This window comes from Oncorhynchus gorbuscha, linkage group LG17 (assembly GCF_021184085.1).
Source record: "Oncorhynchus gorbuscha isolate QuinsamMale2020 ecotype Even-year linkage group LG17, OgorEven_v1.0, whole genome shotgun sequence".
NCBI lineage: Eukaryota > Metazoa > Chordata > Actinopteri > Salmoniformes > Salmonidae > Oncorhynchus > Oncorhynchus gorbuscha.
In genome coordinates, this window is record NC_060189.1 from 45,829,435 (window position 1) to 45,843,719 (window position 14,285).

General features: G+C 41.4%; 1 protein-coding gene across 1 annotated transcript; it reads left to right on the forward strand.

Annotated features, from left to right (window-relative positions):
- The first annotated feature begins 122 nt into the window (after positions 1–122).
- LOC124001817 (caspase-3-like) lies at positions 123–10,934 on the forward strand. The gene is made up of 6 exons (XM_046308912.1): positions 123–528; positions 1,394–1,533; positions 3,612–3,740; positions 4,499–4,674; positions 7,123–7,237; positions 7,481–10,934. The coding sequence occupies exons 1-6, from the start codon at positions 464–466 to the stop codon at positions 7,708–7,710; spliced, it is 855 nt and encodes a 284-aa protein (XP_046164868.1). The 5' UTR covers positions 123–463; the 3' UTR covers positions 7,711–10,934.
- The last annotated feature ends 3,351 nt before the right edge of the window (positions 10,935–14,285 follow it).

Here is a 14,285-nt window from a genome sequence, read left to right on the forward strand (position 1 = left end):
GCAGGAAACCGTGTTGAAACGTTGTTTTGCTGCGACACGTGACGTACTTCCAGTGCGCCACAAGTGTGCCTTACTATCCAAATAGTTGAGAACATTCTACTTTTGTCTCATAAGCCGAATTCGTGCAATATGGCTATTACATATTACAAATGCATATAGCCCACCAATATGGAGCCACAAGTTACGTGTAATATTAATATTATTGTTTAGATGGGATCATATGAGTCGTGGAAACCGAACGCCCCCTTGCATTGGTTTTGATGGTGACGTAATCTAATATTGTTTACTCCGGAAGCTACTATTGGTTGGTTGCTGACTTGTTTGTAACAAAGAACTCCAGGAAGAGATTCGCATACAGTATATTGGCTTTATAGAAGTGTGGAAATTTGCACGGTCTGACCAAAACGACTATTTTTTTTTATATAATAACTGACATTTGTTTGAAATCGATTCTCAGAATACCATGTCAGTAGCAAACGATTTGAGTGCTGGGGACTGCATTGACGCCAGGCGGGGCGATGGACAAGAGTGAGATTCTTTGTTATCACAATGCATGCATTTTACGAAGTAGCCTAGCCAAACGTGATAAATTTGGTTTGAGTGTCGATATTTACCAGACAGTCGGACCTTCAAATGTTATTAAAAATTATTGTAATGAAATCAGGACATTCGGCTACATTGTTACTTGATCATCGTGTTGCGGTCCTTGTGGTCGTGGAGTCTGATGCCAAATTTGGGCCATGGCCAGTATAGTTAGACCACATACAGGAAATTGGCTAATTGTTTTTGTATCACGCGTATAGTTGACACACACACAGCCATATCTATGACTAAAAATAGACGTTTTATAATAGGCGATCTATTGTATCTTTTATGTAAAACGTCTTCTCTTTTTAGTCATAGAAGAGGGAAGGCACAGAGTTAGTCACATGGGTTTTGAGGGATCATTTTGAGTTAAGGGCCTGCCTGGGAAATGCCTTTGAAATGCATTCTTCAGCCCTACCTTAAAATAATCACCAATCTGATGATTCTGCAGGTGAAAAGTAAGGGTACCACCCTCATAGCTTCCACACAATCCACATGTCTGATCAGTAATTACTTTGAGGAAAGTAGGAGGGAAGGATTCTCAAAAGTATTTCAATAGTTCACGTGTATCCTTACTCAAATCCCAGTCCGAGATCTGATTTACACAGAGTATCAGATTGGTGTATTGCTGTGATCTAACTAGTCCTGTGTGGCTCAGTTGTTAAGAGCTACCAATGACAAAGTCATAGGTTCAATTCTCAGAGGGATAACATGCATAGACAAAAATGTAGGCTATGCAATCACTAGGTTGCAAGGGACTTTGGGATGAAAGTGTCTGCTAAGTGGCATCTGTTGTATTATTTATTAGGTGCGAGGGCCCCTGTGGTGGCTCTGGGTCCATGCAGGTGGATGCCAAACCTCAGTCCCATTGCTTCAGGTACAGTCTCAGTTACCCCAGCATTGGCCAGTGTATCATCATCAACAACAAGAACTTTGACAGAAGAACAGGTATTGTGTTTGTTCATTTGTAGACATAGGGTGATGTTTTTCCTTGTCTAGTCTATGTAACTAATACTTATGTTTTGTATTTGCATAAAGCTTGTTGTTCAGCTTCTTCCCAGTGGGTGAAACTAGTTGAAATTACATAATTATAACCTGATTCAATTCTCGGGCCGACTCTTTTCTCTGTACATATCAATGATGTCGCTCTTGCTGCGGGTGATTCTTTGATCCACCTCTACACAGACGACACCATTCCGTAAACATATGGCCCTTCTCTTGACACGGCGTTAAACCTCCAAACGAGGTTCAACGTCATGCAACACTCATTCCGTGACCTCCAACTGCTCTTAAATGCTAGTAAAATTAATTGCACCCTCTTCACCCGATCGCTGCCCGCACCCGCCAGCCCAACTAGCATCACTACTCTGGACGGTTCTGATTTAGAATATGTGGACAACTATAAATACCTAGGTGTCTGGCTAGACTGTAAACTGTCCTTCCAGACTCACATTAAGCATCTCCAATCCAAAATTAAATCTAGAATCGGATTCCTATTTCGCAACAAAGCATCCTTCACTCATGCTGCCAAGCATACCCTCGTAAAACTGACTATCCTACAGATCCTTGACTTCGGCGATGTCATTTACAAAATAGCCTCCAACACTCTACTCAGCAAACTGGATGCAGTCTATCACAGTGCCATCTGTTTTGTCACCAAAGCCCCATATACTACCCACCACTGTGACCTGTATGCTCTCGTTGGATGGTCCTCGCTACATATTCGTCGCCAAACCCATTGGCTCCAGGTCATCTATAAGTCTTTGCTAGGTAAAGCCCCGCCTTCTCTCAGCTCACTGGTTACCATAGCAACACCCACCCATAGCACGCGCTCCAGCAGGTATATCTCACTGGTCATCCCCAAAGCCAACACTTACTTTGGCCGCCTTTCCTTCCAGTTCTCTGCTGGCAATGACTGGAACGAACTGCAAAAATCACTGAAGTTGGAGACCTTACTAACTTTAAGTGTCAGCTGTCAGAGCAGTTTACTGATTGCTGCAGCTGTACACAGCCCATCTGTAAATAGCCCATCCAACCAACTACCATGTTTTCCTGAACATATATCACTTGTGTAAATATCTAAATTGTAATAACTTCGCCACTGTTGGCCTATTTATTGCCTTACCTCCTTACTCCATTTGCACACACAGATTTTTCTATTGTGTTATTGACTGTATGTTTGTTTATTCCATGTGTAACTCTGTGTTGTTGTTTTTATCGCACTGCTTTGCTTTATCTTGGCCAGGTCGCAGTTGTAAATGAGAACTTGTTCTCAACTGGCCTACCTGGTTAAATAAAGGATGAATATTTATTTATATTATGTAAACTGGTTGTAATGACATTACCTCACCCAGCTTTGTCTGCTGGGTTACTACTGTAAGAATATGTGTAAAGTCAGCGGTCTAAAGTACTGAAGTAAAAATTTGTTAAAGTACTAAAGTAGTTTTTTGTACTATTCATATTTTATACAACTTATACGTCTTTACATTCCCAAAGAAAATAATGTACTTTTTACGCCATAAATTTTCCCTGACACCCAAAAGTATTTGTTACATTTTAATCCTTAGCTGAACAGGAAAATGGCCAATCCACGCACTTATTAAGAGAACATCCCTGGTCATCCCAACTGCCTCTGATCTGGAGGACTCACTACACACACATGCTTTTTTTGTAAATGATGTCTGACTGTTGGAGTGTGCCCCTGGCAAGCTGTAAATAAAATACAAATAAAATGGCTCCACTGGGTTTGCTTTAATATAAGGAATTTGACGTTTTTATATTTTTACTTTTGAAGCTTAAGTATATTTAAAACAAAACTTTTTGACTTTTACTCAAGTAGTATTTTACTGGGTGACTCACTTTTACTTGAGTAATTTTCTATGAAGGTATCTTTCCTTTTACTCAAGTATGACAATCAGGTACTTTTTCCACTACTGTGTAAAGGCTGTATGTACACAATGATGACACACATTGCATACCCAGAAAGCATACAGAATTAGTCTAATAACTTGACTTTGTTTTTAAAGGTATGAATGTACGCAATGGCACAGATGTGGATGCAGGCAATGTGATTAAGGTGTTTGGGAAACTGGGTTATAAGGTGAAGATTTACAACGACCAGACAGTGGACCAGATCAAGCATGTTTTAACCACAGGTAAGCATGTTCGGAAATCAGCACCACCGCTGACAACCACTACAGAGAGAGGTTTGTCTTCGTATGAAGATCATACACAGAAGACATTCAGTAAATTCAGTTTTAAAAGCAGCCCATTCACAATAAAAACTGGTAAAGGTACATGGTCTCCTGTACTTAAACTGAGAATCAACAATATGATGTTGCCACGATCTACAGGGGTTAACCAAAGACATTGCAGATGAGTGGGATGCAAAACTATCCGCTCGCACACTATCTGCACTGTTGCACTTCATTCACTCACCTGCAATGTGATAGCTGTGTGACAACAATGGTGGAGAAAATTTGCGTCTCGCTTCCCACTTGTTGTTCTGGAAATCATACCAATACTACTCGTCTACCTTTTTAAAGGGGCAATCCGCAGTTGAAACAATAACAAAACTCACCCCACCATGTTTTGGTAAAAAGCTGAGAGATGAGGCTGAAGAAATGTAACCATTTTCAAACTCATAGACAGGACTGACCATCCATGATATCAACATTTTAGTTTTAACCATGTTTTAAAATGCTGTACAGTGTTTGTTTACATTTACTTTGTTTACAAACATTGAAGTAATGCAAGCTTATATTTTGGGTTCTGATGGTGTACAACAGTGTAACTAAGAGTACATCAATTCTTTCTAAGTCCAAAAACTGATGTAGCAACAGCAGATTTCTCCTTTAAAGTGTCTTGTCAATTCTGTGAAGGACCAATCTAAAACTTGATGTTGTGTTTCCAGCCTCCAAGGAGGACCACAGCTGCTCCGCCTCGTTCGTGTGTGTCCTGCTGAGTCACGGGGACGATAGTGTGTTCTTCGGGACGGATGCCTCCATCGAGCTCAAGAGCCTCACCACCCTGTTCCGGGGCGACCGCTGCAACTCGTTGGTTGGCAAGCCCAAACTCTTCTTCATTCAGGTACTGTGGCCATCATGTGTATTCCTAGATCCGACTTTTAAAACTACACAGTAGCAGATTTACAAAGCCGTTGCACCTGTTTGGGGTTTTTGTTTTATAGATGGAATTAAAGTGAAACAAAAGCACTAGAACAACAATATGAAGTTATGGTTAAAAGAAGGTATAAGATAGAGGTTAATTGAATCCCCTACTGACAAAACAGGTCAGTCTCGTCCACAGTCAAATCAAATCTTATTAGTCACATGCTCTGAATACAACAGGTGTAGACCTTACAGTGAAATGCTTACTTACGTGCCCATAACCAACAATGCAGTTTAACTATAGCGAGACTATATACAGGGAGGTACCGGTACAGAGTCAATGTGTGGGGGCACCGGTGAGTTGAGGTAATATGTAAATGTAGGTAGAGTTATTGAAGTGACTATGCATAGATGATAACAACATAGAATAGCATCAGTATAAAAGAGAGGGGGTACTATACCACATGGTTAAACTCTTAGACTATCGATACGACAGAATAAGAACAAGTCTTTGATATTAATTACTAGTCTGCAGCTAGGAATTCGGTATCACTGAACGCGAAGACTGACAACCGCCAAAATATCTATTCTATAAAGACATGAATGAATGTCACCCTGAACTATCCATCCTAACCACAACAGAGATCCAGGCGACACATTGAGCGTAAATATATATATTGATTGCAATTATTCCCGAATGAGTGAGCGTTCATGTGCAAAGGATTAGCATTTCAATTGTTATAATTATCAACTTTGTAGTGTCTCATCTCAGTTGACCCCCACTTCCCTTTTTGTCCACCAAGCCGCGATGCCGGTTTAGCCCACTAGGGCACATCCGCTATCATTTCCTTGTAACCATATCTACTGTTTGTTATGCATTTCTGTGAGTACTTAGTAAATAAATATTTTATTAAGACAACTGATGTATGGATGACTCATAGTGAAGACCAGGTTTGTGCAGATTAACAACAATTTACGACGTTTGGAATGAGACTGGCGTGAGGTAAATAATAATTAATTAATTCGAAGACTAATTGATCAGATATTAAAATATCTGAAAGTTATATTAGGAAAATTATAACTTTGTAATCTGAATATTTTCCTTGGTGCCCCGACTTCCTAGTTAAATATAGTTACATGATTAATCAGTTTAATCGCGTAATAATAATTACAGAGAGTTATTTGATAAACACTAGTTTGTTGGTGATGTGGACACCATGGAACTTGAGTCTCTCAACCTGCTCCACTGCAGCCCAGTTGATGAGAATGGGGGCTTGCTCAGTCCTCCTTTTTCATGTAGTCCACAATCATCTCCTTTGTCCTGATCACGTTGAGGGAGATGTTGTTGTCCTGGCACCACAGGGCTAGGTCTCTGACCTCCTCCCTATAGGCTGTCTCGTCGTTGTCGGTGATCAATTATATCACTGTTGGGTTTTCAACTTAATGATGGCGTTGGAGTTGTGCCTGTCCATGCAGTCATGAGTTAACAGGGAGTACAGGAGGGGACTGAGCCGCACCCCTGAGGGGCCCCTGTGTTGAGAATCAGCATGGCTGATGTGTTGTTACCTACCCTTACCACCTGAGGGAGGCCCGTCAGGAAGTCCAGGTTCCAATTGCAGAGGGAGGTGTTTAGTCTCGGAGTCCTTAGCTTATTGATGAGCTTTGAGGGCACTATGGTGTTGAACGCTGAGCTGAACCCTGAACACATACGTGTTCCTTTTGTCTAGGTTGGAAAGGGCAGTGTGGAGTGCAATAGAGATTCATCATCTGTGGATCTATTGGGGCGGTATGCAAATTTGAGTGGGTCTATGGTTTCTGGGATAATGGTGTTGATGTGAGCCATGACCAGCCTTTCTAGAGCACTTCATGGCTACAGACGTGAGTGCTACGGGTTGGTAGTCATTTAGGCAGGTTACCTCGGTGTTCTTGGGCACGGGCACTATGGTGGTCTGCTTAAAACATGTTGGTATTACAGATTGACAGGGACATGTTGAAAATGTCAGTGAAGACACTTGCCAGTTGGTCAGCGCATGCTCGCAGTACATGTCCTGGTAATCCGTCTGCCCTTGCGGCCTTGTGAATGTTGACCTGTTTAAAGGTTTTACTCACATTGGCTGCGGAGAGCGTGATCATACAGTCTTCCCGAACAGCTGGTGCTCTCATGCCTGTTTCAGAGTTATTTGCCTCAAAACGAGCATGGAAGTAGTTTAGCTCGTCTGGTAGACTTGTGTTGCTGGGCAGCTCTCGGCTGTGCTTCCCTTTGTAGTCTGTAATGGTTTGCAAGCCCTGCCACGTCCGACAAGCGTTAGAGCCGGTGTAGTACGATTCGGAAGTCAAGAGGTGAGGGATGGTTCAAAAGTTAGCCTTTGCGTTTGTGTGTGTGTGACTGTGACCATGTCTGCTGTTTCCCTGTGTGTGTGACATGCAGGCTTGCAGAGGTACTGATCTGGACGTGGGCATCGAGGCAGACAGCAGTTCAGACGGGAGCTCAACCAGGATCCCTGTGGAAGCAGACTTCCTCTATGCCTACTCCACAGCTCCAGGTCCAAGACATGTTCCAAAGCCACACACACATACATAGAAGCACTCTCCAGTCAAGTTGCCTTGTTTCCATGAGTTATGCACAGATCTATAAGTAGTTGGATCTGTGAAAGCAAGGCTACCACCCTCTTACTTCTACCAATCCATCCAATTAAGATCTGTTATTATCTCAAGCAAGGATGCATTTTCTGAATTATTCGAACCAGGCCCTTGACTCTTATGCACTCTCACACGTCTTCCCACAGGCTACTACTCGTGGAGGAACACTCAGACTGGCTCCTGGTTCATCCAATCGCTGTGTGAGATGATTGGCAAGTACAGCAAAGAGCTGGAGGTCCAACACATCCTGACCCGGGTCAACCACAAAGTGGCGACAGAGTTTGAGTCTGCGTCAAACTCTCCTGGTTTCGATGCCAAGAAGCAGATCCCCTGCATCGTATCAATGCTGACCAAAGAGATGTACTTTACACCATGATAGGAGAAAGGTGTGAAGAAGCTCTTCATTTGCCTGGTCCCAGATCGATTTTAGCTGTCTCGCCAACAGCTATTGTCACTGTTATAGGAGTTGGCAATAGAGGAAAAACAGACCTGGGATCAGGCTAGCTTCTATCTGAGTGAGGGCAATAGATGTGTGTTTTGGTTGTGGATTGTAATTAGCTGAATTTTTAACACCACTGCTCAATCACTCTGGATCAAGTTGGACTTGGTTTAAACTTGTAGGCTTAAGTATCACATTTTATGTTGGAGGTTTAAACCTCTGTCATGCTTTCATCCTGATGTCATGCACAGAGAAGTTGACTTTTCTTCAGGGTTGGGGTCAGTTCACGCTTCAATTCCATCAACTGAGGAAGTGAAAAATTGAATTAACTTCCTAAATGTACTGATTGATTTGAAAGTTGAATTGACCCCAACCCTGCTTCTTACTGAATGATCCCTTTTGTGTTAAGTTTAACAGATGTATATAACATTTTGGGAGTAGATTGCAGGTGTAGTGTGTTGTAATCAAATCATGGATGTGCAACTCGTCTACAAGCACCAGCAATTCTCCCTCCTCAGGTTTCTCATACAGTTTTATTTAAACATTTTATTTAATTATTTTTTACAATGTCTAGAACTACACATACATTTTGTTGGATACTTGAATGAGTAGTCAAAGTACATTGCTCAATGGATTATGTTACGTTTGTCTTTTGTATTGGTTTAAATTGTTTATATATATTGTTTAGGTCCATTATAGTTGTACTGTGAAAGAAACTATCCTGTAAAAAAATGTATTCTCCAGAAATAAGACTTCCCCTTTCACCTTCCTTCTTGAAATCAGTGTCTCTTTCAGTCGGCCCCAAACGGTCAATTGCAAGCTCTTCCTGACCTGAACATGACCAAATGCTTATTCCATTTGTAGGTTAAAAACATTTGCTCCTGTCCTGGCATAAACAAGTGTGTGGTATGCCGGTAGGATGTGTATGATGATAGTAGAGAGGATGTGTCCTCTCTAACTTGGAAGATACATTTTGCCTACATATTAAAGGCCCAGTTGTAGAAGCACTACTAGACAGTAGGCTTAAAGGTGCACTCCGGTAGTGATGCGTGGAATCAGCTGTTTGTTTAACCTCACCCGCCCTCAATTGCTAATAACCCACCTGCAACTGTCTGACTATGTGATGAAATGAAAATGCAGTGCAAAATTGACACATGACATCAGTTTGACGGAAATTAAAAGCTGTGAAAATGACCTAACATGTTTCTGATAAAATTTCAGGTCTGCTAAATCATATTTCTCCACTCCTGTTCCTGAGTCAAAATGTACGTTGGTATATAATTTTACTGCAAGAACGGCTTAATTCTGCACGAGTTAATTACATTCTTAAATATTTTAAACAATCATAATGGTGCCAGAGGAGATGGCTGCCATTTTACGGACTTTTAACCAATTGTGCTGTTTTGTGTGGGGTTTTTTCATGTTTTTTCATTTGTAACTTATTTTGTACATAATGTTTTTGCCACCGTCTGTTATGACCAAAAGGAGCTTCTGGATATCAGAACAGCGATTACTCACTTCGAACTGGACAAATATTTTTTCTTTAACGAGTCAGACGCAAAGCATTTACTCCAGATACCCGACCAGGCAGATACAGGGGACGCAGGTCCAAATTGTGAGAATTTGTCTGCAAGTGGGTAACCCTTCTCTACCATCTGTACTATTGGCCAACGTGCAATCATTGAATAATACACGAGATGAGCTCCGTTCAAGACAACTACCAACGGGACATTAAAACTGTAATATCTTGTGTTTCACCGAGTCGTGGCTGAACGACGACATTGATGATATACAGTTGGCTGGTATTTCCGTGCATCGGCAAGACAGAACAACCGCCTCTGGTATAAGACAAGGGTTCTCGGTCTAGTAGTCAATAACAGCTGGTGCGCAAAATCAAGTCTGAAGGAAGTCTCAAGGTTTTGCTCGCCTGAGGTATAAGCTGTAGACCACACTATTTGGGGCAGCAGGTAGCCTAGTGGTTAGAGAATTGGGCCAGTAACCAAAAGGTTGCTAGATCGAATCCCCGAGCTGACAAGGTAAAAATCTGTTCTGTCCCTGAACAAGTTAAATTATGAGGACTTGATGTATTTTGAAAGCTAAAACACTGAGTATTATAATAAATACCACTTTGATGATGTCATACAAGCAAGTCAAACACCTGTGAGTCCAAATATTCACTTCCATATTGTAAAACTTGGCATATACAGAGTCAATGTTCATGATCACTATGATTGACATACAGTTACAAGATGACGTGGCATTATACCCTGGGTTGTCCTGAACAGAATGAGTATTGTTTGTTCTGTGTGAAGAGAATTTTCAGCGGACCACACATCTGAATGAACTCAACTCCATTCTATGTGCACCGAAATGACGATCTACTTCTCTGAATTGTCTTGTAATTGTATAGTTTAGCTAGTCATGTTGACAATAGAACAGGCTTTCAAATGAAGCCCACCTGACCCAGATTGCTATTTATAATGGATCGTATTTGGATTGCACAAACAATTGTGTAAAGGCGGGAAGGCAGGAATGTGTACCAAAGAAAACAACTGCAAGTGTGCTTGCTCTAGTTCCTCAACGGCACAGCTAGGAGAGCTCAAAAAAGGAAAGTCAACTATGAAGTGCTATGAGTCATAAAAGTGCATTGAAGTTACCTAGGAAACCGTGCACACTTTGGAGAGGTGTGTGGCCATTTGGAAACACCAGTTAGACCTCTCACTCAAACCCCTTGTCATTTATGGGTCTTATGTTGCACCTACTCAAAATGTTTCAAGAATATTCTTATCATATGTTACTGAATGTTTCCAGAGTATTTTCAGATTTCCTTATCAACAAATGCGCCGAATAGTTCAGTATATGTAACATGAACATAAAACCAAGTGTAATGTTAGGATTCAGTCGTGTCAGCTGAACTGTTGTGTCCTCACCTTTAGTCTAATATTTTTTTCCCCATCATCTCCAGAATGTCCCTTTTAAATTGCTACCATTGGTTATACATGCAGAAGAAATATGGAAAAAGTGTAAGAAACATATCAATTTAGCCCTATCCAAATAGGCCAATTCCCACGAGTGTAAGGGGTTACACTGTTCCTAGGCCTTCATTGTAAATAAGAATATGTTCTTAACTTACTTGCCAAGTTAAATAAAGGTTTTAAAAATGACCAAGAGTGTTTAAATCTATATTTTTCATAGTAGTCTATTTAGCACCAGAAACCAATGCTGGCACTAAGACCGCAATCAACGAGCTGTATAACATCACCAACAACCACATCACCAACAAACTAGCGTGGTCCAAACACACCAACAGACTCGTGAAAAGAGCACGACAAAACCTATTCCCCCTCAGGAGACTGAAAAGATTTGGCATGGGTAATCAGATCCTCAAAACTTCTACAGCTGCACCATTACGAGCATCCTGACTGGGTGCATCACCACCTGGTATGGCAACTGCTCTGCCTCCGACCGCAAGGCGCTACAGAGGGTAGTGCGTACGGCCCAGTACATCATTGGGGCCAAGCTTCCTGCCATCTATACCAGGTGGTGTCAGAGGAAGACCCTAAAAATTGCCTAAGACTCCAGCCACCCTAGTCATAGACTGCTAATCAAATGGCTACCCAGACAATTTGCATTGACCCCCTCCCTTTCTTTTACGCTGATTAGGCACATTGTTACAGAGTAAAATTTATTGTGATTGCAGTTTATATTATCCATCTGAACTGTACAGTTCCCTTGATGTGCCATGTTTGAAGTCCCCATCTTGTGGCTGTCAAATTTGTATATTGTAACGGTTCTCTTCGTCATCTGAGGAAGAGTAGTCAAGATCGGACCAATGCGCAGCTTGGTATATGTCCATGTTAATATTTAATAAATCAACTGAACAACAAAACAACAAAGAGAGTGAAACGAAACAGTCCTGTAAGGTGCAAACACACAAAACAGAAAACAACTACCCACAATTCAAGTGGGAAAAACAGGCTACCTAAGTATGATTCTCAATCAGAGACAATTATTGACAACACATAGAAAACCAAAACTAGAACAACACATAGAATGCCCACCCCAACTCACACCCTGACGAACTTAAACAAGGAACTAAGCTCAGGATGTGACAAATCATCACAATCATCACACACAACACCTTCCCAAACATTAGACTACTGTTCTGGTCCTCACTTTTTTATTTTTTTTCAACTCTCCATTTTGCAGCTTTTCTCTTATTAAATTACAGTGTCCCATTTGTCTCAGTGAATCGACGTGAACTTTTTCTGCCCAAGTTTACAAAAGCATGTTGAAATTGACATGTATTTAGTGTGTGTACAGTTAGGCCCAAGCTTAGACTAACATGCTGACCACACCACCCGCATCACTCTGCAAAATAAATGTACACACACATGTTATTCAAACATTGCACCCACACTGCTCACGCGCATTAACGAGCGTCAGCGTAGCCAGACACTAACATAAAACTTGGTTGTATTTGTGATGCAGTCGAAAACAATTGAAACAAAGCCATGACCTAAGCACTGACTTGTTTATATTTGGGATAGAAATATGTAAATCGTCATAGCCTCTTGATCACATTTGTCATACTGTAATTGTTTTGAATTTCCCTTAGTTTGTTACGTTCTCGAAGCTCCAGCAGTCATTGTTACAGTTTTCAGTTACTCTTTATAATAAATGGTGCTAGCATCATATATTTACATTATAGTCACATAGATAGGTAAAGCGTAACTACAAATTAGGCACCTTGTTACTGCAATTGATTGTGATAGCAGTTTACAGTTGTGTCATTACACATTTGGATATTCACACATTAGATTAGCAAACATTGTATGATGTAGCGATGTGCATCCTAATGGTCAAAGTAATTAGGCCTACCTACCATGTCAATAAATTATTATATTTCATTTTAAAGTAGGACCGTTTTTCATATTTACAATTGTCAACTTTCATTGCATGGAGTTTTTATGGATTTTTGGTGATATGGTTGTCCATAGAGAAAAATGTATCTATTACCTTTGTCCATAAGCTGTCTCTGTACAACATGATTATAATGTTCCCTCTAATTTTTTTAATTACTGAGCAAATTTCAGGTCTGCTGAGCCCGAACTTTAACATTGAGAAAATTCTGTGCATTTACTGTGAACACTGAGGCTGTACCCGCTTTAAGTTAGTTTTAACAGTGGTCAAGTAGGCTACTGTGGCTATTTGAGCATAATGTAGGCCTAACATGCGCACAGTTAAGAGGGAACATTGATCATGTCTATTTTACACTAATGTTAGTTCTATTGAGTCCAATGAAAAATGACTCTGCTCCATTGTCATATAAACTGTGCCATCCTAATTCCATATATGATATTTTGTCTAGTCAGTACCACCTGCTGTCTTCAGAAAATAAAAGTAGTTTTTTTGGAGTTTGTAAAATGATTTCACTCTTACTTCACCTGGTAAATGACCATGTGAATATTGTTTTTATTTTACCTTTATTTTAAATAAGACATATTGAGACCAAGGCCACTTTTTGAAATGTGTCCTGCACAATACAACACAAATTATACATATACATACTGTCATGTTTTGTCATTTATTATCTTGTCTTGTCCCTGTGCTTCCCATTCTATTCGTTTCCCTCTGCTGGTCTTATTTGGTTCTTTCCCTCTTTCTATCCCTCTCTCTCCCCCTCCCTCTCTCACTCTCTCGCTCTCTCTTCTCTCTATCGTTCCGTTCCTGCTCCCAGCTGTTCCTATTCCCCTAATCAATCATTTAGTCTTCCCACACCTGTTCCCGATCCTTTCCCCTGATTAGAGTCCCTATTTCTTCCTTTGTGTTCCGTTCCTGTCCTGTCGGTTCCTTGTCTAGAATTCACCGTGCTGTGTTTGTGTATCGCCCTGTCGTGTCGTGTTTTCCTCAGATGCTGCGTGGTGAGCAGGTGTCTGAGTCTGTCTGGTTCAAGTGCCTTCCCGAGGCAACCTGCTGTTCACCTGCTGTTCAAGATCGAGTCTCCAGTTTGTCCTCGTCATTTCGAGTGAAAGTTGTGTTTTTTGTTTGTATTTACTTTACTGGATTAAAGACTCTGTTTTCGCCAAGTCGCTTTTGGGTCCTCTTTCACCTGCATGACAGAAGGAACCGACCAAGGAATGGACCCAGCGACTTCAGACGCTCGTTACACTGCCGTCGAGATCCAAGGAGCCATGCTCGGCAGACACGAGCAGGAATTGTCTGCTGCTCGCCATGCCGTGGAGAACCTGGCCGCTCAGGTTTCCGACCTCTCTGGACAGTTCCAGAGTCTACGTCTCGTGCCACCTGTTACTTCCTGGCCTGCCGAGCCTCCAGAACCTAGGGTTAATAACCTACCTTGCTACTCCGGGCAGCCCACTGAGTGCCGCTCCTTTCTCACTCAGTGTGAGATTGTGTTCTCTCTCCAACCCAACACATACTCTAGAGAGAGCTCGGGTTGCTTACGTCATTTCACTCCTTACTGGCCGGGCTCGAGAATGGGGCACAGCTAT